At 38.8% G+C, this 25,460-nt stretch overlaps 1 protein-coding gene across 4 annotated transcripts in view; it reads left to right on the top strand.

The window, feature by feature from the left end:
* ARID1B (AT-rich interaction domain 1B) overlaps positions 1-25,460 on the top strand; it is a 325,159-nt gene that overhangs the window by 58,616 nt on the left and 241,083 nt on the right. For all 4 annotated transcript variants that reach the window (XM_066546937.1, XM_066546936.1, XM_066546938.1 and 1 more), the window contains exon 3: positions 22,388-22,534. In XM_066546937.1, coding sequence (XP_066403034.1) covers positions 22,388-22,534 — 147 coding nt within the window. The remainder of the gene's footprint in view (positions 1-22,387; positions 22,535-25,460) is intronic.

Below are 25,460 nucleotides of genomic sequence, written 5' to 3'. Positions count from 1 at the left end.
GGGTTGGGGGTAGAATGGGTGCAAACAGTTGGATACTGTCCTTGAAACTTAAAAAGAAAGTCTCCTGTATCTCCTGTTTGAAGTTCACATTGGTAAGTGTTCGATGAGCCATGTTTATTTACTGTAGTCTTGTTTGGTTGGGAGTTCAGGTGATATTCATGCAAGGGCTTTGCTGCACCTGGGAGGGAGAATCAATAGCTTGTGATGCTTCATTCCCCTTGGAGCTTGGGATTCAACTGGAATCTCATCTTTGAAAAACCCCTGAGCTGTTGCAGCCCAAGCATTGACTATCAAGCCTATGTTGTTTTCTAAGCTGAAAATATTTTCATCAGTGTTGTTCAGTTCTTTGGTGCTTTTGGTTTCAGAGCAATTTTAAAAGAGGATATCAGTAGAGTTAGTATCATAACTCTATTTTCATTAATTTTATGAGAATGATTTGTTCATTTTATCGGTGTCAAGTTGCTTATGTTCCAGAGAAGTGGAGTTAGAAAAGACCTGCTAGTGTCCTGCAGCTCTGTAGATGAGTACAGCATTTTTCATGTTAAAATTACCTTAGCCTCCAAGAAAGTCATATTCCATTGTGACTCAGTTTGTGTCTACAGGTTTACATGAACACTACATTAAGCAGACTATAACACAATGTATTACTTACAACTCAGTATGCTTATCTTTGTTCTAAGTCTGTTGTAAGTCCATATAAATTTTATCTGTATTAAGTGCTTATTAATTTCCATGTTACCAAAATAGGATGGTGTACTGCAGTGTGTTTGTTTGGTTACCTGTAAGCTGTTGGAAAATGTGGCAAGTGTAGTTTTCTACTGGGTGATGAATTTTTGTCATAGTTAAAGTATCCTCAAAAGAAAATCGGTTTCAAAAGAAATTCTTCATAGGAATTTGAAAATTTTTGTTTCTCCCCCCACCCTGAATACTGTTTTTCTTTTAATTGACCTTTTTTTTTCCAGTCGTAAGTTATAACTTGTATGTTCTTGGTAGTTATAGTCAAATCTAAATATTCAGATTTTGTAACTTTCTTTAGTTTTCTGTTTTAACAGACTTTTTTTCTTTTTCTGTGTGTTTGTGTAATAATGCTTTCATTCTGAGTTGAAAACATCCTAGTTAAAAACCACTTTTAATAATTTCTACCATGCTTTACTGTACTGTATTTTATTTAAAACAAAATGAAACAACAAAACATCCTAAACTAACCCTCAGGAGTTTTCACATCTCCATATCAGACACTGAAATATTCATACTTATAACTAAAAATTTCAACTTCTAAGGAAAAAGTGGTTTTCACATTTCTTTTATTTTGAAATGTCATAGACATCAATTTTATATTTCTCCCTCTGTCCTGCACTTTGCTGAGCTCTGAAGATCCTATTAATCTTCAGCCTTACTCTCCCCTTTCTTAAGCATTTTTGAAAGCTCCTGCTTTTTTGAATTGGGAATTCTGTCTCAGTTTGCCAACTTCCCTCAGCATGGTAGGGTGGGGAGAGATAATGGCAGGGGGGAGATGCTCTGCCTACGGCTCAGAAGATTTCTCTCCCATTAGCTGTGCTGACTTCTTTTTCCTTGTCTAAGGTAGGGCGAGCTTTGATGGATCTTTTAATATGAGTATCATCTTCCAACACAGAGCATGGGAATGGATTAGCCTAGAGGGTATGAGAGTCGTTCTCGAAGATAGTACTTTAAGGAGGACATCACTGACAATTCTGCTTCATATCTACTTTTCTTGTGTTTTGCCAGCACTGTTTTGTGTATGTATGGGGAGCTTTGAAACAGTTTTCTACTGTTAGATGTTAAAACAACTAAGGATTATTATAGTGTTTGATTCATTTCCTCTTCATCTTATGCTTTCAGGTGACATACAGTTTGCTTATATGGAGAACAATTAGGGAGATATTTAACTGAATTTGGGGTTTTTCCTGAGTCAGACAGGGTTCTTTCAGTATTTTGATGTCTATAGTCCTGAAATAAGTTCTTAGTAATTAACTACAAAAAAATAAAAGAAGATGGGAGGATACTAGTTGGATGTGCTCAGTTGAAAGTTACACTGGAATGTGAAGTTCTCAGGCAAAAAAAAAAAACAGTAGTAAAAATATAAACTTCTGGGATAAACTTTGGGGCAAAGTTTAACCTGTAAACAGTTTTCTGGCATCTGCCATGTGAAGCATGTGGAGATACTGTAGGAGATGGTGATGTGGTGCTGGAAGTCTTAAGGAAAGAAATGGCTTTCTTGTTTTCCCTAACAATTCACTAGTGTCCTAAAAAGTATTTCTTTTTGCCATTAAGGTACAAATTCAACCACTTAAAGCATAAACAGTGTGTGGTTAAATAACTTCTAATAAGGATTATTATGGATTGCTGCTCTTGCAGCAATGGTCTTCCTCTTGGTCGGAAAGAGACTGTCAGTGACTTTTGAGTTGCAGTAATTAATCAATCAGTACCCTTGATCTAAGCAGCTTTTTTGAATATATGCCTGAAGATAATCCTCCCTCCTGGTCCTTTTGGTTTATTGATGGAAATGTTGCAGAACCTAGTGAAGTCTCCCAAGTCTTCTGCATTGATGATAGTATTAGCACTGAAAGGGTAAAACGAATGAGAGCAGGAAAAACACAGTACAAACAGAAGAGAATCCTGGTATTATAAAATAAATCTAAAGAGACCATGTCTAGAGAGATCTGCAGAGTGAAAATAGAGCACAGAAAGACTGAGAGGAAGAACTCTAAGTCAGTGGAAGGCACCATCTCTACCACTTCCCTGAGTTGTTTTGAGCTGTGAGGAGGCTGCCGCTGACTGGGTGCAGGGCGAGGGGCAGGGGTGAAGGTGCCCACTCCTCCTCACCTGAGAAGTTGCCTGTGTACAGGCAGGGTCTCTTAGGCAGTCTGAGTAAAGCTTGTTCTCTGCCTTTGCTTTTGCAAATCCTGCTATGCAAAGGCGGTGCTCATTATATGCCATCGTGGTGAACAGCTTGACTTGGACTGAAAATTGCTAATGCAATTTCTCCATCAGTTCCTCCTCCATTGAATTCCCTGAAGTGTGAACCTCTCCTGTGGCCTGCTGGTGTTGTGTGGTTCATGTGTTGCTCCATCACATTGTACAGAGAGGGGACACCTATGTCCTACGCAATGTTAGGTAATTTATGTGACTTGGGTTTGTTTTTTTCATAAAAGAAAATTTTAAGGGATGGTGAATTGCTAGTTAAAATCAGCCCCATGATCTCTTTTTGCATGCTCATCTGCAGTTCTTTGGGGGTTTTATTTGGGTTTGTTGTTTTGTTTAGGTCCAAATTATTCACATATAATCTCTTTCCCCTTCGACAAGCCTGTCTGAAAGCACTTTTTTGTTAATATTACTGAAGTGTTTTACTACAGCAATGGCAGTGATTACAAGACTACTATGTTTTGGCTAACAAATGCAATAAATGTGATGAAAATCCCCCTGTGTTTTACATTTCACTGCATAACATGTTTATATAACATGTTAAACACTTCTGTCTGAAGAACAGCTTTTCACAAAGGTAAAATGTGTTTTCCATGGCACTTTTTTAGAAATACTGTGGGAAAGAATAATTCCTGCTCCCTTCTCACTCCCCACATGTCTTAAGTCTACATTTCCCAGTGTTTTAAAAATACACATTTTCTTATTTTCCCGCCACACTTAGAAGTATAATTTTTCAGCGTGTCTTTGAGTTTTATGAGGTGAGAGGCTGTTACCTGGAGGACTTGGTTTTCCTGATGCTGGGTGACCTGGCAGAGGTGCTGGGCTGGAGCAGGCAGATCCCTGCCTGAGCACGCCGTTGTACAGGCGCTAATTTGGCTTTTTGTATTCTTGTCCTGTCTGTTTGTGGTATTTAATGCTCTAACATCTCTCTGGTTGGGTGAACCCATATGTCATTCAAATGGGAACCTGTGCCTTGCCATTGGCCTGACAGCCGCTCAGCCGTGGAGCACAATGATAAAATTATGAAAACTGTGGCTCTGCTCATTGGACCCGTGGAATTTACAAGCATTTCTCTTCTATGTGCCTAAATGCTATGTTGCCATGCCTTGGCTAACACGGCAGATTTTTCTGGATTATAAGCCTTGTCAATAGTGTGAAACCTCACTTGTGTCTTTTTTTTCCTCTACCATGTTGGGGATTTTTTTCTCTTCCTTTATTTGTAGATACGTGCTCCTCACAGACAAAATCAAAAGTCAGCTGCTTGCTTTGATGGTTACAAAAATAAACATTTTGTTTATATCTTTAAAATAAAAGCAGAGATTTTTACCATAAGCAACATTTTGCTGCTGTTTGGTTCTATCAATATATTTAACAGTCAATATAAGAAATGTTATTTATATGCAGATTGCGTTTACTTCAGCATTATTTATAAAGCAATACCGCGTGATGGTAGTCATGTCTGTAAAGTCATGTTTTTCTTCATGTCTCCCTTTTTATGGGATGGTGCACATTACAGATACATAAATGTTATTTGACATAAGGGAATAAAACTATTTTCAGCTCATGAAATAACCTTGTTAGTATAAACTTGAAAAGCTCTTTCTGTAAATCACTGCTGCTGAACTGATAGCACATTTCTGCTGCAGTGTCACCTTTCTTTTTTGTGTGTGGTTGAAATGTCATGGTAATAATCAATTCATCTTACAGAAGTCAGTGAAATACACTTGCTCGTACTTGGTCACGAAACCAAACCCTGCAATTCTAATGTATTAGTAAGATACAATTTTGCTAAAACAGCCTTGGCTTCCATTTCTGTGTGTCTTTATTTACCTTGTTACTGATGATATTTAGAAATCCAAGACAAACTTCCCAGTAATTAAAATTATCAAGGTTGTCCTGCACTCTTATAATTATGAGAGAATTTACTGCACTTTGTGCACATGAGGGCTGAATTTGCTATTGAAGAAAGAGTGTTGAATATCTAATGCAGTTTATATGTACTGAAATATCAGAGAAAGAGTCATTGCTAGGCTCATGATTGCTTGTTTCTCTGATGGTGAATTTGGTAGTGCATCTGTGTGTGATTTTTTTTCCCCTTTTTTACTTATTGAATAAGCTTAACAGCAGGAAAAATGCAGTGGAGGTTGAAAATGGTTTTGGTTTTGTGTTTGGTTTTTTAATAGAGGTATAGTCTTTTGCTTTAGACAAAACTAGGAAAAGATTACTAAGAATGGCAGCAGGAAAAGTTGATTCCTGATTAGTTTTCCAGTGAATCACAACTTTTTTTTATCACATCTCGTATGGAAGGAACCTTTCCTGCCTACCATCATGAGATGGAACATTGTGGAGATCCTTTTAGTCAGACATATTGCAGAGCTTTTTCTGGGCTCTCTGCTCTTCTCTTTGGGCTTGCTGGTAATAGGAAAATTTTAAAACTGAAATCTTTATTTCCTGCTTTCCAGCAAAAATTATGTGCTGCTTTGTGAAATGTAGGAAAAGCCATATTCCTTGCCCCAAGGATATTGAGGTTTAAATCCCTCAGCTCAGTAGGTTAATGTGTGCATCACTGGTTGCCTTAGTGGCATTGGCCCCGTTAAGCTCAGTGGCACTACTCTTACAATTAAAATTTTAAATTACATAGTAGTTTGTAGAGTTGGAACCTGAATCACGCATAATGGAAATAGATAGGATGTGGTTAGGAAAGATGTATAGAAGAGGCTCAAGATTTTGCTGAGTTTGTAGGGTTTCTTCGGAAATGTGAGCATTTCAGCTGGGACTAACTTCATGGTTTTATTTATAGTATCAAATTTAATAAATTATAAGATCCATAGAGCAAGTACTTTGAATTCAGGTATTCCATGAATTGAGCCATAATATGCTTTGTAGGGCTGTGCAAAGCACTGCACTTCATTGTGTGTCTGCCCTGTTCATGTCCTGAATTTCTTTCCTACTCCTTTTACATTACTGCACTTGAGAGAATTTTCACTTGCTAGTTGGAACAGAAGCTGAAAGGGATCTTTAGGAAAGCACAGTCGAGCAGACATAATAAATTTTGAAAGGCATAAAAACCTACCTCCCAATTGAGGGAGGTAAAGATTTACAATACATCATAGAAATACTTTTTTTCTGAGAGAGCAAAAATCTTCCGACTTGGCAAAGCTTTTCTTGCTGAAAGGCAATGGAAAAGCCACTTGCAGTGTAAGAAGTTGTTTTCTTTTTGACTTGAAGATGAAATAATATTATTTTCAGATCAGTTAGAGGCAACAGAGGAGGCAGTGTTTTTAAAGAGAGGTGCTTGTCTAGGTTTTTGTTTCTGATGCACAGAATGGTTACACTGGTTGCTAATTATTTGATTACATGCCTTTTCTTCTGCAGAGATGTTGAGATACACTGCACTGAAGCAGCTTATGTTTCCTCAAGGGAGCAGATCCTCAATGAAGTGCTGCCCAGAAAGAAGAACAAACACTAGTGAAGCAAACTAACATTTAGTTAAAGATAGCATTTATTAGCGTATGCCTTATGGTGTGATGTTGTAGCTGGTTTTTTTAAGGGTTCTCAGTTGACAGTTTTCCTTAAAAGAAAAGAAAGCAACACTCCCTAAACCCCATCACTAACCCAAAATGTGAAAAAATATTTTCTAAAACTCCCAAATATTAGGCTAAATGGGATATATATCTTCAAGTTTGAAGACAGATTTTTCTCTTAGATTGATAATTTAATGACATTCACCATATATCAAAGCTGTTGAGAGAATTGGATTATAAAGATTTGTAGATAGTTTTTAACAACATAGGCTATTAATTTATTTTACCTTTCTAACATGTTACTTTGAAATGTTTCTTTTTAAAGAGCTGTTATATTTTATCATAAAGCATTCCTGCTTTCACTGCAAAAGGATATTTATTACTGCTTCTCTTCTAGGTGAAATGTGATGACATCATCTTTTCTCATCTATTTTAAATGTAGTAAAAGGGATGGTTCTGCAAGCACACTGCTATATATGAAGAGCAGAAGAAAACAGGTGGACATCAGAAGTGTTTTGTAATGGGGTCCTACCCATAAGAGACTTCCCTTTCTGTAATTTAGTATAGAAATTTACTTGTCTGAGTGCAAATTACTAATTTCACCTTTTTAGTCCTAAAGTAAGAGTTGATAATACATATTTATAGACCTTTGAAGGTATTTGTGGCTGCTCTATTTGTGTGGGTTTTTTGGCTGTCCTTACCATTTTGAATGTTGATCTTAGTTTAGAATCACAAATGTTTTACAGCTTCTTTAGCATACTAAATTTCTTCAAGCATTCAGATCTCAGTGAGTAAATAGCAATACGTGCCATAGTTCTTTGTCTATTTCCTGTAAAATAAATTTTAAAAAAATTGATAATTTGAAGTAAGGGGACTTAGTTTAGTTTTGTCTCAACATGCAAGAAAAGCTGAGTAGAAGCTGAAGGATTAGATCGAAAAAGCACCACTTATTTAATTTTTTAAAAATTTATTTATTATTTGCCTTTATTTGGCAGTGCTCCTGTTCTTCTCCCCTTCCTATTCCCTGCTCAACCCCTACCCCACAATTTCTGTGCTGAACATTTAAACCAGAGGTCAGTTTGGGTCCATGTGTTGTTTAAAATATGCTGCAAGTGACCTGCTAAATGTAACAACAGAATCAGCATAAAATGCAGAGGCCATATTAGGGCTGGGAGAAGGAAAGTGCACAAAGGTTATCAATAAATACTCAAATCAAAGTGAGCTTACTCTATAGATGTATTTTTTCACAGTGAACTAGCAGTGTTTTTTAGCTCCAGTCCTCTTCTCATCACGGAGTAATAATCTCAGTTTGTGCTGTTCCTGTTTTCTCCTTTTCTTTCTTCTAACTCCCATAGCACAGCTTTTTCAATCCAGCATTCACTGCACATGTTCCAGTCATGAGGTTACAAAGCTGACATTGCAGTCTCAGCAGAGGTTATCTCTTTAAAATTCCCTAAAATTCCCCTTTGGCACATCCAGTTTGGCAGCTGGGTTTCTGTAGGAAACTGATGGAGCCACCCCCTCCCCTTATGTCCTTTATAAAAATAGAAATCTATTAAACCTCTGGCCAGAAGGGCAGATGGGTAAGTACTCCCTCCAAAGCAGACAGTGCTGCTTCCTAAGCTTTTCTCTCTAGTTTTATACTATCAAAAAAAATAAATTATATACTTCAGAGCCAATTAAGTAATGAAAATACTTGGTTGTAAGATTAAAAGCGTGTTCTCCAGGACGTGTGAACTCTGTGCTTTGGAAGGTATATACAGCTTCTGAGAAATATTGACCTATTGTTTGAAATATTTTAAATAGTTATGCAACTACAAAATCAGAAGCTTAGTTTAATCATAGAAGCTCTTGCCTGAACAACGCTGTAGCCACTAAAGTACAACTGGTACTCAGGGGAAGATTTGCCAAGCCAAACAGGAGGTTAAAATACCTAACTACCAATATAGATAAGTGATCATTGCCCTAATAATATTCAAGAACTAATCTAAATGGGCATTACCCACTTGCACTTTCATGCTAAGAATGTCCCTGAAATGCATTATATGTTTTTGCTTCCTGTAAGGAAGGGAGAGAGAATTGTCTGTATGTCCCCCTCCCTATATCACTGCTTTCCTTTGGATGTCACTCTAGGTGAGAGCAGCAATGAACTATTTTCTGCTTAAAGTGGATTAAATTTTATGGCAAAATTTGAATGTCTTGAGTTTGACGAGATGTGAAAAGCCAGTGTCCTCCCTGGAAAGTCAAGGAGAGGCTTCTTTTGTACCTTCACTTGGTAGTGCAGCAGCTTTCTCATTGCACCTCTCCCTTAGCAGGGCCCTGCATGGAGAGCTGGAAATTGTTACTTTGCACATGGGGTGCTTTTTTGGAAAGTGAGAATTATGGATTTGGATTCATGAGATGAGTAGAGCCATGGAAAACGAAACCCAAACAATCTGCAGTTCCAACAGCAGCCAAAGCCAACCCAGCTGGTACCTGCAGTGCCACTTCCCTCTTGTTGCTGCCGGGTTCATCTGGTCATGCTGAATTGTTTTGGTGTGCTGAGGCAGCAGAAGGCTGCCCATTGTCTTTCTGCTATTTGAGTGTGGCAGAACCCTTGGTGGAGTTTCAGGGAGAACTGACAGGGTGGGTGAAGAAGTGGGGCTTCTGTGGCAGCAGACAGATCAGCTTGCAGCTGTAGACCAGTTGCACGGTGCTTTTGCCTCTGGAGCATTGTCCTAAATGTGATCAGCCCACACTGTGCCTTTCATGGTGCCTGCTGTCAGGAGACCTCTTCTTTGTGCAGCTCCTCAGCCTGCAGAGGTGGGCACTGTGAGACAAGAGCCCATACAGTGCATTGGATGAGTAGCTTGGGAGCATTTCTGCATGGCATGTTTTTTCTAGAACAGCTTTGAATGGTAACTTCCTGAAAATGTGTGGTTTTTCCATCACCCTTGGAAGAACTTGGCATTCTGTTGGCCCCACTAAAGAACTACAACAGCTGGAATTTTGTCTCACTCTGCCTGGTACCTGTGATCACTCTTTGAGCTCACATATAGGCTCATCTTATCTCTTAGCTCATGGTCAACAAACAGTGACTGCATGCCCCTGACACCTGATGCTAAATCCCACATGAGTTGCACAGAGCATTGCATTTTCTCAGTGTAAGTTACTGTGTCTTGGTTTTACTGAGGAATCACACAGATTCAGGGACAGCCTGTAGTCCTCCACTCTAGAAAACCATTGCTAACATGGCCTCACTACTTAACCATCTTTGGTCAGCCTGAAGCACTTTTCTTAGTATATTTTATTGTAATGAATTATCTACCTTCTTCTTACACTGTTTTTACCACTCCTGATTTCCTCACTTATTATTTATTAAGAACTTGGTATGTGTTTGTCATGTGAAATAAGTTTGTCTTATTCTCTTGTGTTTGCTGAGACATCCTCCCACTTACCCCCTGCCACGAACACCACCAGTGGTTCTCATAAACTATAACATGAAGGATGTGGCAAGTTTATCACCAGTCTGTGTGAAAGAGTGTAATGCATCGTGTGAGCACCTGTAACCCATTTCAGTGCAAAGTCAGATGGGTTAACATAGACTTCCCTTCTTCACCGCATGTGCAGAGAAATTTATTTATGTAACAAAAAACTGTTGACAGTGACCTCCTGCTCTCCCTTTTTGAACAAGCTGCTTCTTAAAAGTATTTTGTAAGATGTGAGAAGGCAGAGGATGAATGTTCACCAAGGGTGTGTGTGGAGCTCCAGTTGACTTGGGGCTGAAGTGAGGAAGGTGTAGGGTCCTCACTTGTCTGTTTCAAACATTCTTGATCACCTTTCCTTAATCACCTTTTCAAACAATCTGGAGGCTGGGCCTTTTGTCCTTACCTGGGACATATTACACAAAAGCAAAACAAGCTATTCAGTTTCCAACTTGTCTCTTAGTTGTGGCAAAATGCACTGCACCAGATAGGTCCCACCATTCTTTACAGCCAGAGTATCCTGGAGGAAAAAAGCCCAAAGCTGATTGCTTTCTTTGTTTTTGGCTGAAAGATTTCTCCATAATGCAGCTGTCTTGTCAAAAGACACTCCTCAAGACTTTACAGTTTGGAGGTATTGAATGTTCCTGATGGATCCTTTAAAGTGTTTCAAAGTGCATAATTGGGGCACTTGAGCATAAAACTACAATTATACACTTGTGTGTTAATTTTGTGTACAGATAGATATTACTTCAGTCTGGACATAAATGAAAAGGAAGCATTTTCTTGTGAGTGTAAGAATCTGTTTTGTGAATGTTTAAACAAAATAGGTTCAGGATAATAGCCCAAAACAACCAGACTTGGGGGAAGGGGGGCTTGAGCTTTCCAGAAAGGAAGGAGCCATGCATGGATATACTGGAGATGCTTGGATGCTTTGAAAGAGTAGTAGGTATTATGAATATTAACAGACGAAGCACGATATTTGAGTTAAATTTAGTTGCAATATTAATTTTAAAAAAATCTAGTAGTTTTGTAGAATGAGTGTATGAATTTGGTGGTTGATTCTTCATAGGTTTTTAAGTTGGCTATTTTCAATTAAGCAAAAACAAGTAATTTTTTGATAAGTGATGTTAGGACTTTAAAGGTTCTTGTTTGTTTTTCTGTTCCATTTTAAGTATAATGTTACATGAATTGGATTAACTGTATCCAGATACTTACATTTAGCAGATGTTTCTAAAACTTACTTGTGGTAACTGATATGAGGAATAATTTACAATAATCATCTTATTTTGAGTATAATAAAACTGTAATTATTTTAAAAATTATGATGTGCTATATGGTTTCAGCTATGAATTTATAAGATAGATGTCTTTGATGTTTCTGTCAGGGTTCTTTTGATGTTTTCCAGTGCTAAGTAATAGGTCAAATTAAATAATAGAAATGGAATAAATCAAATATCTGAACTCTGTATCTACAAGGAATGATTTGAAAGTTTTCTTTTAAAAATACTTGCAGGAAAATTTGAAATCACAGCTGTTATGTAAGTACTCCTATTTAAGAGGCTGACTTGGTTTTTATCTGTTCCGAGTAGGAAAAAGGAAAGAAAAGCCAACACAGAAAATATTTACTCTTCCTTTTTTTAAAAATTGTTTTGGTTGGTTGGTTTTGGTTTTATTGGTGGTGCACTTTGGTCAAATTCATCTAAAGAAGAAGGGTTTCTGATAGGAGTAGCTCTGTATTTCTTGTTTTTCTAAGCCAGCATATGTACCCTCAAAAGAATATTAAGGAACTGTGCCACAGGAATGGGATCCTGATCTTAGGCAGTTAATGCTATGCTGCAGGATAATAAATTATCCTGGATGGGTAGAGATGTAATCAAATTTTCTTACCGTTAGTTCAGCCAGTCATTCTGTTTGCCTCAGGATTCCTTGCTGTGGGGAATTTTTAGTGTCCAGATGAAAAGTATGATTTTGATCCTGCTATAATAGAAGAAACTAGAAGAATTTGGACTGTACAAATTACTAGATTTATCACAGATATTGCTGAACCTAAATGATAGATATGGGAGGTCATCCCGTTTTCTTTGTGTCTTGACCAACCTCCTGTGCTGTGGGCACTACTTGGGGATTCAAATCCATAATGGGAACACAAAGAGCTCTAAATCTACTCTGTCATTGCAAGTTTTTCTTGATTAAAAGAGTGATATCCTGTAACACAGAGAAGGACCAGAACAGAAGATGACTTGCTGGTCTGCTGTTTGTGGGGGTTAACTCAAATGCGGTGCCTTTGTCAAAGGCGCCTGGGCCAAATCCAGAGGGGTTCTCTGTTAAAGACTAGAACTTGCATGCACCCCTTTGCAGATAACTTTGTACTAAGACACTACTAAACTGAACTATAGAGTCATACAATGGTCTGGGTCAGAAGGGACCTTAAAGATCATCAAATTCCAACCACCCTGCCGTGGGCAGGGATACTTTCCACTAGAGAAGGCTGCTCAAAGCCTCATTCAGCACTTCCAGGGATGTGGAAGTGCATCTTCCACAACTTCCCTGGGCAACCTGTTCCAGTGCTTCACCATCCTCACAGTAAAGAATTCCTTCCTAATACCTAATCTGAACCTCTCTTTTTCAGTTTGAGGCCATGGCCTGTTGTCCTGTCACTACATGCCATTGTTCAAAAGCCCTCTGCAGCTCTCTTTTAGAGTCCCTTTACGTACTGGCAGGCTGCTATTCAGCCTCTCTGGAGCCCTCTCCTCTCCAAGCTGAACAGTCCCAGCTCTCTTACCCTTCCTCATAGCACAGGTGCATGAGCCCCTTAATCCTCTTTGTAGCCCTTTGTTGAACTCTCTCCAATATGTCCATGTCTCCCTGGTACTGGGGAGCCCGGAGCTGGACACAGTCCTCCAGAGTAGAGCAGAAGCACCTCTCCAGACCTGCTGTCAGTACTTTGTCTAATGCAGCCCAGGATACCATTGGCTCTCTTTGTGGGAAGTGCAAATTGCTGGCTCATGTTCAACTTGGTGTCCACCAGCACCTTCAGGTCCTTCTCTGCCAAGGTGTTTTCCAGCTGGGTGGCCTCCACCATATATTGGTGCCTGAGGTTGTTCCTCCACAGGTGCAGGATAGCAATAAAGGAAGAAGAGAGCTGTCAGGGAAAGATGATGTGCACTTGAAGGGTCTGTGAAGCCCTATGTGGAACTGGACAAGTTCAGATGGAAAGAAGAGAAAAGCTTAGCTTGCTTAAGAGTGCATGGAGTTGCTCCCTGTGGAAGATATTTTATATTCTTCTCCTGCTGTTTTAAGATATACAGCAAAGAGTTCTGAATGATCTCAAATTATTTAGTTCTGAAAGCCATTGAGTTTAGGAATGGTAAAGACAGTATTCATCAAGATTGATATCTTTGGAGGAGAACATGAATTAATTAAAAAGCACCTTTTTCTCTCAAAAGATTGGAAGAAAGAAAGAAAACTCAAGGGTGTGCAATATGCCAGGGAAGCAATGATAAACAGGGTGTGTGCACATTCTGCCTTTTCTTACTACTGAGATTAAAGAATGTTTGCAATTTTTCCTCCTACCAAGGCTATGTGCCAGAAGAAATGTAGAGTGAAAGCTATTTTACTGAGGGATTTTTCAGTCTCCAGTAGTTAAGTGTTAGGGGTCTCTCTGTGTATAAAGGCATAAAATTGGAGGATTATTCATGCAGCTGGATTACCTGCTATTCAAACTCAGCCCATACCTCTCATTTGTGTTCTCTGCTTTAGAAGGTTTGAATGGAATTGCAGAATTTGTCTGAAGAAATATGTTTCTCTGTATTTTTTTAACCGTATTTTATTTTAATCACCATTTAAGAAATAGTGGTCAAAATTGTTACAGATTTCCTGGAAAATAAATGGCAACTAGAGGATTTGAGGATCAAAGATCACTGTTTATTCCATTCGTGGATGCTCAAGTAGTGCCCTTTAATAAATTATTTGTTATATGATTAAAAATCAGTTAAATATAGGCTTTTGCATTTTTCTGTAATGGCTGGCATTTCATAGGTGAATTTCATGCTACTCACACAGCAAGAGATGAGGTTTCCTACAAGTTTTTTACTGAAGCTGCAATCATCAGAATCACCAGAGATCAGTTTGTGACAGTTGTGATGTGCTTTTCCTTATGCTGGTTTGTAAAGTGGAAATCTATTACTTAACCAGATTACATTATTCCTTTCAGTTCTTTTGATCACTTTTTTTAAAAAAAAGAAGGAAAGCAGAGTATAAGAATAGATGTCTTACCTGACTCATCATTTGAGAGTGTGTGCATGTGTCTGTGTGTGTAGGCACTATGATTTCTCTCTATTTCTCTCTAATGCAGTGTATCAAATAGCACTTCCAAAAACAATTCTGTTGCAAATCTCTAGTCTTCTCTATAGTGTCGGTCTGAGAGCATAAATAAAGCAATGTGGAAATCTCTGTCTGGAGATTATCATATTTTCATCCCTTAACTTGCAGAATGGACCAAATGTTGCATTAGTTCAAGCTGTAATGCACTGTGCAAATCAACACTATTGGAGGAAAAATTTCTTCCTTTTGTTTCTAAACTCAGCTGTTTACCTCTCCCTTGAAACTAATTTTAGCTCATCTGAAAGATGCAAATTTTTTATTTTTGTTTGTTGGTTGTTTTTAGGGGAAGGTGGGAGTGGGAGGTGGTTGTGATATTGGCATAGATTTAGCATTTACAGCTGAGGTAGTTTTCATCAATTTCTGACAGGGGAATCAAAGTGTTCTTTTTTGGAAGGAGAGATATTGCTTTTCCGTATAAATGATTGACTATTTTGTGGCAGTAGTCTTTATTTATTTGGCTCTCATCATGAAGAATAGCAAACTTATTCAAAATCTCAGTACATCAAAAATATGTCAATACATAAAACATAAGTACTATTCCATACTACAATCTATGCAAAAAACTATGTTAATAAGATGTGAAGGTTGCACAGCTAAGAAGTCAGAAAACATAAATGATAAGATTCTAGCAGCCACAGTAACTAAGCCACATTTCACATCCTCTGTATTTTATGAAATGCCTTTGACAACATAAATCAGAAAGAGAAGGTGCTATATATGTGTAACATGGCTCAGTTAATGTTGCTTTTGGAACTTTAACATCAGTATTTTCTGACTGAAGAGTTCCTTAATCATGTAAACTTAGTAGATTTTTTACACTTTTTTGTGGGTTTTTTTGGTGGGTTGGTTTGAGGCTTTTTTAGGAGAGGGAAATTGCCTGTATTAATAATTGGTTAGCTCATGTTACTTTGATTTAAGCTCCAGTAAAAGGCAGTATGTAGAGAGCACCTTGTGACAGGTACATATGTGATGCCGTATACATGGGCACTGACAAGTGGTGTAATTGTGCTGCCGTGTACTTCTTGGGGAAAAGGGGATTACAGGCATCTGTGTGAGTCCTGTCCTTTCTGTAGTACTGAGTATGACTGCATTGCAGACTGCAGACTTCTGAAGATGGTTGAGCTACCTTTTTTAATGAACTGGCTTGTGTACAAGAAGCAGTCTGGCTACAAAGTGTGGATCTCCCTTTGACCTAATTCACCCTTCTGTGGAGCACAGCAAATTAGCTGAGCACAGCTTTTGGTGTAGACTCCTGCCAGTATCTGAGCTAGTTTGCAGATCTGTGTGCTGCACTGCAGTCTTCAACATAGGCATGCATTTAATGACTCTGCAAAATCCACTACCTTGCAAGTTCTGGAATGGGGATTATTGTTCTGTGGCACAGAAACATGCTTTTTATGCCTTTGCTTCCTTGCTCTGGGTCACAGGGTGGACCAGTATCAGGCCTAGTGTTAATATTTTAAAGGCTCTTAATAAGATGTTGAAGTTCATACTTCAGTGTAAAGGCAAGCAGTGTAAGAAAGACAGTAACACAGGTGAACACTGTGACCAGTGAATTGTCAAAAGGTCAAAGCTAAGTGATAAGAAGTAATAGAATTTATAGAATGTATGAATAAAATGCCATAGCATCAGGATTCAAATCTATCTGATTTGAATAGCCTTGACATTAACACCCAGCTTTCTTCCTTGTTTCCTTTTAGATTTTTTCTTTTTTGTCATTCAAGGATTTTTAGCCTTTATTAAGGCTGTGTGCACAAGCATGCTGGGGTTGAACACGTTGATTTGAGACAGGAGACCATGCTGCCCTAACTGTGACAGAATATTCTACTGAACATGTGCCAGAGGATTTCCTGATGCTGTATAAGCATATTATATTTTTCTTCTTTCTCTAATTCAGCTAAACATACAGATGAAGACCTGGGCTTATGTGAATTTGAAAGTTTTTGATATGAACCAGACCTTTTTGTTAAGTGTGTGAAAGTCAAGGAGTTAGTTTCTTATTATAGCTTTCTGTTGGAAAGTATGGAGAAGTGCATGGTTTGAATGTTTGGAGGAAAATAGTTAGGGTTTGGCAGAGGTCTGACTTTGGAAATCTAAAACTGAAGCAGAAGTTGTTTCAGGAATCATAAGTGTTTTATTTGAAGGTTTGATAGTAACTGAGTGACATCTTCCTTTATAGTTATAACTGAATTGATCACTGTAAAATTAAAGTAATTAGAATTAAGTACTGTAACCTTTCATTAACTGAAGGAATGCGCTGTTTTACTCCTAAAGTACCAGGTGGTAGGGTTTTATTTTTATGAGAATGCCCCTCACTATACATTTTTAAATTCTAATTTCTATGTAATTACAATGTTACAGGTGCTAAGAAAGTAGAATGTTACTGATGATTATATTACTCAGGATGGTACTTGTTTCACAATATTCTGTCTCACTGTTCCTCAGCAAAGTTGGCACCTGTAGTGCCACTGTAGAACCAGGTAGTGCCATCCTTTCTTCTGAGTGGCACCCACTGAACTGAAGTTCAGTTTTTCTTCTCTTTGTGTAAGCCAGGCTTAATGCTGATCAGGCCAGATTTTTATATCATGACATGTGGTCCACAGCTTCCAGATTGTGTTGTTGCCTTTTACCAATATCATCCAGGGTAATGGATAGCCAGTATCATGCCTCACTTTTTGTGCACCCAGGAGAAGCAAGGATGTAGCCAGGACTCTTCCCCTGTAGTGAGCATGTCCATGGTATCTGATGTGTTCAGGTGAATCCCAGAGCGACTTCCCAAAGCTTTTTGTGATAGGGACTATGTAAAGCTTCTTCCATTATTGACTGGATTTAGCCATCAGGTGTAAAAGGGCAGTAGCTGCATATTGCTGGTATTATTAGTGTACCTATGCTAACACACTAATTTTGTTACATTTTAATTTTAAAAATTATTATAATGACTCTAATGCTGTCTAATGATCCTTCTTCTTTGACATCAGTCATGGATTGCGCCTGCAAAAATTGCTTAAAACTTCCATTTCTATCAAGGTATTACCTGGGAAAAGAATGCCCGCCACCAGATCTCTTATTCAAACAAGAATTAAAGATAATGGGCTAAGGTACAGGTTTAATTGCATTTACCCCATCTCTTCATGTTGGTTGCCAGTTTTGTTCCTTCTATTCTCATCCTTTCTCTGTTTGTGTTCAGAGTGGTGTAATCAGTTATGGTCAGTCATACTTCTCCCAAAATAATGCTATTTGTACTGTGCAAGTCAGATAGTAGTCCAAAGTAATTATTACAGTTTCTGTGCTTCCCTAGAAATAGATTCAAACTCAGGTCTGATCTGTCTTCAGGCATCCCCAGAATGTCTGCACTACCACAGGCATGATGAAATTTGCCAAATTCTCATCTCCTGCATTGTGTGGCCACAAAAAAATATGAGTGTGAGGGAGAAGGGAAGGGAGAGTTTAGTTTATGAAGAAAGAGGATGCTTGGGTCATTCACTCCAAGCATTGTAAGTAATTGGCTTTAGATTTGTTTTGTTCTGCGGAGATTTTAATTAACTTTTTTTTTTTGTATGCTGTTTAATAAACATTTGTCCATAAACAGTATCTTGTGATCCCCATCAGTAAAGCAGGTGGATTAATTTGCATGTTGTTGTTTGTAATTTATTTAAATAGCCACAGCATTACATGGAGTGCTCTGCTAAGACAGTGGTGATGACTCTCTGCACTGAAGAGAACAGCATCCAAACATACATGTAGCATTATGATTATTGCTGTATTTTAGGTGGTGGTGTTTGGTTGTTTTTTTAAAACAGTTTGAAGTGGGAGGATATGGAGGAAAATTCTAACATAAGTAACTGATATATAAGTTCAGAAGAAGAGCCTGGTGCCCGTTCTTAAACCAGTGTCTGAAAGCAGATTTCTTGGGGAAATATCTAAGAAAATGGAGCAGTCTCAGAGCTTTGGCAGTCAAGGTGTTAATTGCCTGTTCAGGTTGCTTGTATTTGTTACTAAGTATCTTGCGGACCAAAGTTTCATTGTCTTCTCTGGGGACTATCTTTTGCAAAGAGGTGAGAACGCAGTCCTGGCTCTATCGGGGCACATCAAGGGTTCATGCAGCCCTGTATATCCTGCCTCCAGTGGAGGCTTTCATTGGATGCCTGGAGGAGAGTCAGAACAAAGCAAGCCTGTGGTACTTCCCCCAGTACTCTTCAAGCCTCCAGCTATTTTCACTTCAGGGACTTCCTGAGCCAGATGTGGCTCTATAAATTTGGTAACCCTCAGAGGATGTCTCTTTTGTGAACTTGTCCAGTCTTTGCTTGAGCCCACATAAACTTTCAGCTTTCAAAACATCAATTTGGCAAGGAGTTCTGAACATCTGCTACCTCTGTGACTAGACAACCTGTTTCTCTCTTGTTCTGAAGTTTGCTTCTGCTATGGAATGCATCCTAATTGTTGTTGGACAAGATGCTTTTGTAGCTTTACACCATGGTCCTACTTCCTGGTGTCTTTTCCATCCTCAAAGGATTATGGATGCTTTTTATGGAAACTATTCTATACCTATGATGATTCTTGTTGCATTTCCCTGAATCTTTTTGTCCGACCCTTCCTAGTAAGTCCAAGAAGTCAGTAGAGAGGGATTTTCTTTTGCTGTGTTGATGTTTCCTAAATTTCATCTTCATTCTTCTGTGTCCTGATTTGTCCAGAGCAGTCATCAGTGTTATGTAGTCTTAAATTACTCCGATTTCTGACTTTTCTTTTTAAGCCGTACTGCAATTCTCACCTACTAAGGCAGCTCCAATTTACAGGCTGTATATGGTCATTAGTGATTCAGCTTTTTGAATTTGATTAGACCTCTGGAGTGATACTTTATGGTTCCAAGCCACTTCTGACTGTTCATTTGTCACTTTATTCCATGAAAAGTCCCATCAGATTCAGAGACATTTATCAAGTCTCTCACAAAGGACTCCAGCATGGGAACACCCCAAGATTTTTCTACAGTGCACGCTAGAGCCAAAGATTTTGTTAAGCTTCTCTGTGATGGCGTTGTGCTCTCTGTAGCTCCCCTTATACCTTCATCATCATTTGTCACTTCAGACTCTGGCAGACCTCCTACTTCTGATGTGTTTGAAGAAATGAATCATTACTCATTTGATTCCCTTTTCTAGCTGTTCCAACAGTTCTTTCTGGCCTGTCTTTTTACATTTGAAGTGCCAGAGTTTACAGTCTTTTCTGTTTTCCTCATTTGGACCTGGCACTGGCTTATTGAAGGGGATGCCTTTTTGCCTCTAGAAAGCTGCAGTGAGCCTTGCTGGTGTCCCTTTGCTCTTATCAAATCTTTCTGAATGGGTGGTGAATATTGTTTCTGTGCTTTCCATGTGGTTATTGTTAAACAGCTTTGATGCTGTCAGTCAGATTTTATTTCTCATATCTGTCTGAGATTCCTTTTAACAAGCCTTCTCATTTTTTGTGTAGTTACACTTTTTGAAGTTAAGCACGACAGTAGTAGATTCCTTGGGTTTGATTGTTCCTGTAGGGATGCTTAATTTAACTCCTTTATGGTCACTGATGCACAGTGGTTCTGCAGCTGCAGGATGCAGTAGTAGATGATTCTTGCTGCTCTGGACTGAGCCAAAGGCAGTGGCTCCTCATGCAGGCTCCTTAACCAGCAGTTCCATGGAACAACCTTTGAGAATTATCTGATGCTTTGGTCTCAGCTTTGTAGTCTGCTTACTCAGTCTGTCTGGGGGGAGTTGAAATCTCCCCCTAATCAATCTTGCGGCATGCCTTTTGCTGATCTTGCTAGCGTGCTGCTGTCAGCGTTGTTGTAGTCCAGCCATGCATGGTGGTTCCAGCACTCAATCTTCTTTATCTGACCAAGCTCCAGACCTCTGCTGCGTGGTGAGGTGGAGTTTTATTTTGATTCGTTTTTAAATGCTATGTAGCATATAATGTTACTTTGTTATTAGCTGTCTTCTCCCTGAATTTGCATCCTAGGATGATGCCTACTAGCCACCCCACAATGTTTTCCTTTCTACCAAATTTCTTAAATGACTACTATTAGTGCTTTGTTTGCAATTGATCCAGTCCACCCCTCTTTGTGTAGAAGTCCATGTATTGTTATATTGTCTTATTGCCACTCTACCTACTCTGCAGTCACTGCATGTCCATTTTTCATTCTTTTGATTCTTCTCAGCATCTTCATTTGACATCCCAGAATTTCCATCTCTTCATTTGACATAGCAATGCCACGCTTTTTAACCATGTGTTCTTGTAATCCCCTCTTCATTTTAAAATTTCATTTTCTTGTGCTTTATGTACCAGTAACGTGGCTCCTATGTTCAGGTGAACTCCAGCTCTCCTGTGCAAGTAGCTTTATTCTAGAAATATTCTGGTTGCTCATGCATCTGATATTTTGCTTTGTTACCATCTGGTTAACTGGGCATTCAAGTTCTCTTTATTTTTTCTTTTTTTTCTAGCAGCCCATATTTTGCTGTCTGGTTATCTGTCCTTTTCTTCCCAGTGTAACTGGAAGCCAGATGCAACACAACATAGGTTTCTCCTCAGCATTTCATAGGAACCAGTCCAGGCTCTGTGACCTTTGCAGATGATGGGCAAATCACCATGTGGTCCTCTGTCAGATCCCAGACTCCAGCTGTCTCTCTGCCTGATGATATTCCAACACACCCTTTTTAGTTTGCATTATAAAGGCCTCATTTATGCATCATCGGGGAGAGGGTATTTGTCAGAAAGGGCTGCTTTGGTCACAGAAACATTCAACTGCCTGTGAAATGATGGGGAAAAAAATGGATGTGAAGGTAAAGAGAGCAAGTGCAAGAGTGGGGTTACAGTGCTGACCTTAGGAGTAACCAAGAGGTAGGACTGCCAACTTCTGGCAGAAGTAATAGGAGCAGATCAAGTTGTGATAATAAAAACAGCCTAAGCAGGTGTTTAAATTTATGGTATTATTATTATTACATAGCAAATACTGCTGAATGAATGTAGTGAATTAACTTTAGGTAGAACAAGTATATGTTTGCTTGCTGAATAAACAGATTTACCATTGTATCAGAAACTCAGTGGGAACAGTTCAGAGATCAAAGCATTTTGGATGTGCTCAGGTATTTGAAACACTTGCTTGGGGCAGGGATGTGCAGGACCAACTCCATTCTAGAATGGAGAAGTCATGTGCTGCATCTGAAATGATATTAAATTCCAGACTTTAAGGAAAAGCATGGGTACCTAAAATCAAAAAAATCTGGGCACAATATCAGGAGTCCATTGAAAATGTGCTCTTTCAAATACCTCGAGAAAATGTCAGTGTCTATTGATACAAGGCTTACAGACTAAATCAACGCAGAAAATTTCTCTGACACTGTAATTGACTTGGTTTTGGTTCTAACGGATTCTCAGTGTGTGCATGTTCTCAGTACATGATACATGTTCCAACTGGTGTGTAACACTTATTTTGTTCTGTTGTTACTTTTTTTAAAAGTGTATCTTAGTAGGGGGGAGAAGACTAAGAGGGATTGAACTTGACAAAACCAAAATCCTGCCAAACCCCAAGACTTTTGCATAAAGCTTAAATACAAACAATAAAAACCTGAGTATTGTGGGCAAAACATTAAGTTAAAATTAGCACCTGATTGCTCAAAAAAAAAAAAAAGACAAAAGGCATTTCTCTTTCAATGTCAGTTTAAGAGTTGTGCCTTTTTTCCACAATTCACCTTTTGGGTGAGCACATCAGAATGATTCCTCTGTTGATTTGCCTCACTAGTGTTCCCAAGGAGAGCAAATATTTCAAATAACTGCTTCTGTGTTTTAAGGGTGGGCATTACAGAAGTGTAGCATTTTCACCAGAAGCTCTTCCAGGAAAGAGTAACTATGCAGAGCATGGAGCTTATTTCTCCTGCTGAGGTAGGAGGATCTAAGGGCTGCCATTAACTGCTGAGGGAAGGGGTCAGAGCGCTGGGTCAGGTGTGTAGCTGGGGATATCACTTCTGCTGAGGTTGCCACGGGTGGGACATAGCTTGGTTTCACGTCCTTCTGCTTCCACTCACGTGTTTGCTTTGCTTGGCTCTTCCAACAGATCCCACCTCAGTATGGTCAGCAAGGTGTGAGTGGCTACTGCCAGCAGGGCCAGCAGCCGTACTACAACCAGCAGCCGCAGCCGCAGCACCTGCCGCCCCAGGCACAGTACCTGTCGCAGGCCCAGCAGAGGTACCAGGCTCAGCAGGTAAGCACTGCCCTCTCTACTGACAGGCACCCTGGGGCTGGAAGTGTAAAAAGAACCCGGGTGCAATGAACAAAACCCACCCCTCATCTTTCCGAGGGAACAGTGTTCATTAAATAACAATAATTAAATAGTAAATTGAGCAAAATGAAATAAACGTGGAATCAGACAACATCTTTCTGAGTAGTCTTCAGGATGTATGCCCAAATACATCTGCACACATTTTCCAACTTTATTTCATACCACCTTTTTAGGGTAAAGCCAGTGTATATGTCCCAGCATCTGTGCTTTTAAAAACAAGTAGCAATTTCTTGATGAGATGTCAGTGGATGCTGGAGCTTTTCCTTACTTTTGTTTTGTTGTTTCATCACAAGACAGACATTGTTGAGAATTCCTGCATCTAGTGTGGTCACTGCTATTTTGGGTTTTTTGTGGAGGAGTTCAAGGCATTTTGGAGTTGCTTTGTCAAGGGAGCTTCTTAAAAGATATTTTAAATGGATATTGCAGCTATTAATTTGAATGTTGTCAGTTTGCACATCCAGTTAGGGAAACCACATAATCTGTTATCCATTGCTGCTTTTGAATTGTGCTCTTTTTATTAAGCATTAAAATTAATTTCAAGTGATTCTGTTTTTTTAACCAAGATCGGAAGTGATAATGTATGGGTCTGGTTCCCAGAGCTGGAGAAACACTTGGATTTTAGATACTGAACAAAATGGATGTGCATAGCTGATGCAGCTGAACATGTAGGCTCAGTTCTGTCTGCAGTCTCAGCTCTGTAAATCATGGAGAGGTGATCTGGAAATGGAAGGATGAAACTAAAGCATACTCACCATCCTGGGAAATCTAACAAAAGTGAGTTGCTCAAGACTGGATATTAGTGGAAGCATCAGCACTTGCTGCAAGTCACTGGGGAATTCTGTCAGGCATGGTTGATTAACATTTTGCGATTATGCTGGTGCAATGTAGAAATCTTAGCCTGAAATAAAAATAGTGTGTAAAATAAACTAACAAAAGATGCTGGAAGTGGCAATGATACTGGAGACTCCCCTCCTTTGACTTTAAAATAAAGCTATGATAATTTCACTGTGTAATTACATGTTAATTTTTCTTCATCTACATTTTAAAATTCCATTGAGAATTAACTTTTTTCATTAAAATGCTGGATGGTTTATGAAATAGAATTCTTAATTGTATCTATGATATTCTTGTAAATGTCACCGCATTCTGTCTTTTGGATTATATGTAACTGCAACTTTAAAGATTGCAGTTGTGCCTTTAAATTTAATTTTCTTCCTTTTTTACTTAGCCATTAAATGCTTGATTTCTCTATGACTTGAAAATACTGTTCATAAGCATCTTGGTGAAGTCTCAGCAGATAAAGACCTAGTAATATGGCCTATAAGATAGAAGAAACACAGCTGCTCTAATGTCTACATATCACAGTGTATGAAATTGAAATGGGTTTTTTGCTGCCTTGGACACCTTGTCATGTTTTAAATATACTGTCAGTTGAAGGGATTGAATATTTTGGTTTGAAAAATACACAAAACATTCCAACTTTATAGGCCTTAAGAGTAACAAGGTACTGATTTATCTGTTGATAGGTGTTCCAATTACATCATTTGCTATCATAGCTGGGAAAGAGAAGGTTTGTGCAGTGAAGTGAGAGGGATCATAGAAGGATGAAAGTAAAATTAGAGTAAAGCTTTCCATATATTTTGAATTTCTGAGAACTAGGATGAAGAGAAAGGCAGGGGCAGATTCACAGGCAAAAGATACCAGCCTTGATGTAGCCAAATTCCCTTTTTGAGGATTTGAAGTGACACTGAAGGACAGTCAAAATCCAGGCTCCAAGGCTGATACAGGCATCTTAGGAAGGTCAAGTAGGCATTTTTTTGCCTCAGCCTGCAAGATGAGATGATGCATTAGGGCCTCACCAATACAGCCTTGTGTAGTTGGTAATCCTTTCTGTGAGAATTTTACCTGAATTCTTGATGGTTTATGAATGACTGTTCTTCGGTGGTGGTCAGCCTCTTAAGGTTTGAACTCTGATCTCAGGTTTTGAATTATATGATAATTTCACTGTGTAATTGGAGCATTTGTGTGTAGATGGTACTATTTTGTATAAATAAGTAGTCCTAAAACACCTTGGGGCTTGCTTCTTTCCCGATCTCCAGATTGGTTCCATGGCTGCTCTTCCCCCTTTCTCAAGAAGAATCAGCAGGTGAACACTTCTTGTCATATTTCTCTGTAAAACCTCACCACTGTGTGCTTTCCCTTTCTTTGAGAACTGCTCATCTAGAAAACAATTCCTAACACAAGAAATTGAAGTCTATATTTCTGACACTTCAGCAGAAGTGTTCTTTCTCTACTGGTAATGCATAGTAGAATTACCATCAAGTGATAAGCAATGTGGAATACAAAAATTAATACTAAACAAAAAACAAAAAAAGTTGGGGGCATATGTCAAATTCTGCTGCTGATAAAAAAAATTACAAATTTTTACAAAAAATTACAAATTGCTGTGCTTACTTCAGCAAACATCACTGCTTATATGAGACTGACTACCTTTGAAAAAGAAAGAATTATAATTTATTTGATTAAAGTTTTAGCAAGAGAAATAGGAGTAGGTACTTGTTTAGTTTTAGGAGAGGTACCAGTTTGGGGAATGTGGATGAGAACAGAGCCAAACTCATCTCAGGGGCACAATGGAAGGACAAGAAGCAATAGGGGCACACTAAGAAGAGGGATGTTGCAACTCTGTAAAAGAAAGAAACAAACAAACTCAAAAACTATAAACCCCACAAAATTCCAGAGAGACTGCAACCTCCATCATTGGAGAAATTCAACTAGACAAAGCCCCCAGGCACCCTGTTCTTGCTAGGCTTGCTTTGAGCTGGGGGTTTCACTATAGGATCTCTCTCTG

Source organism: Molothrus aeneus, chromosome 3 (assembly GCF_037042795.1).
Source record: "Molothrus aeneus isolate 106 chromosome 3, BPBGC_Maene_1.0, whole genome shotgun sequence".
Classification (NCBI taxonomy): Eukaryota; Metazoa; Chordata; class Aves; order Passeriformes; family Icteridae; genus Molothrus; species Molothrus aeneus.
This window is presented reverse-complemented; position numbering and strand designations above follow the sequence as displayed.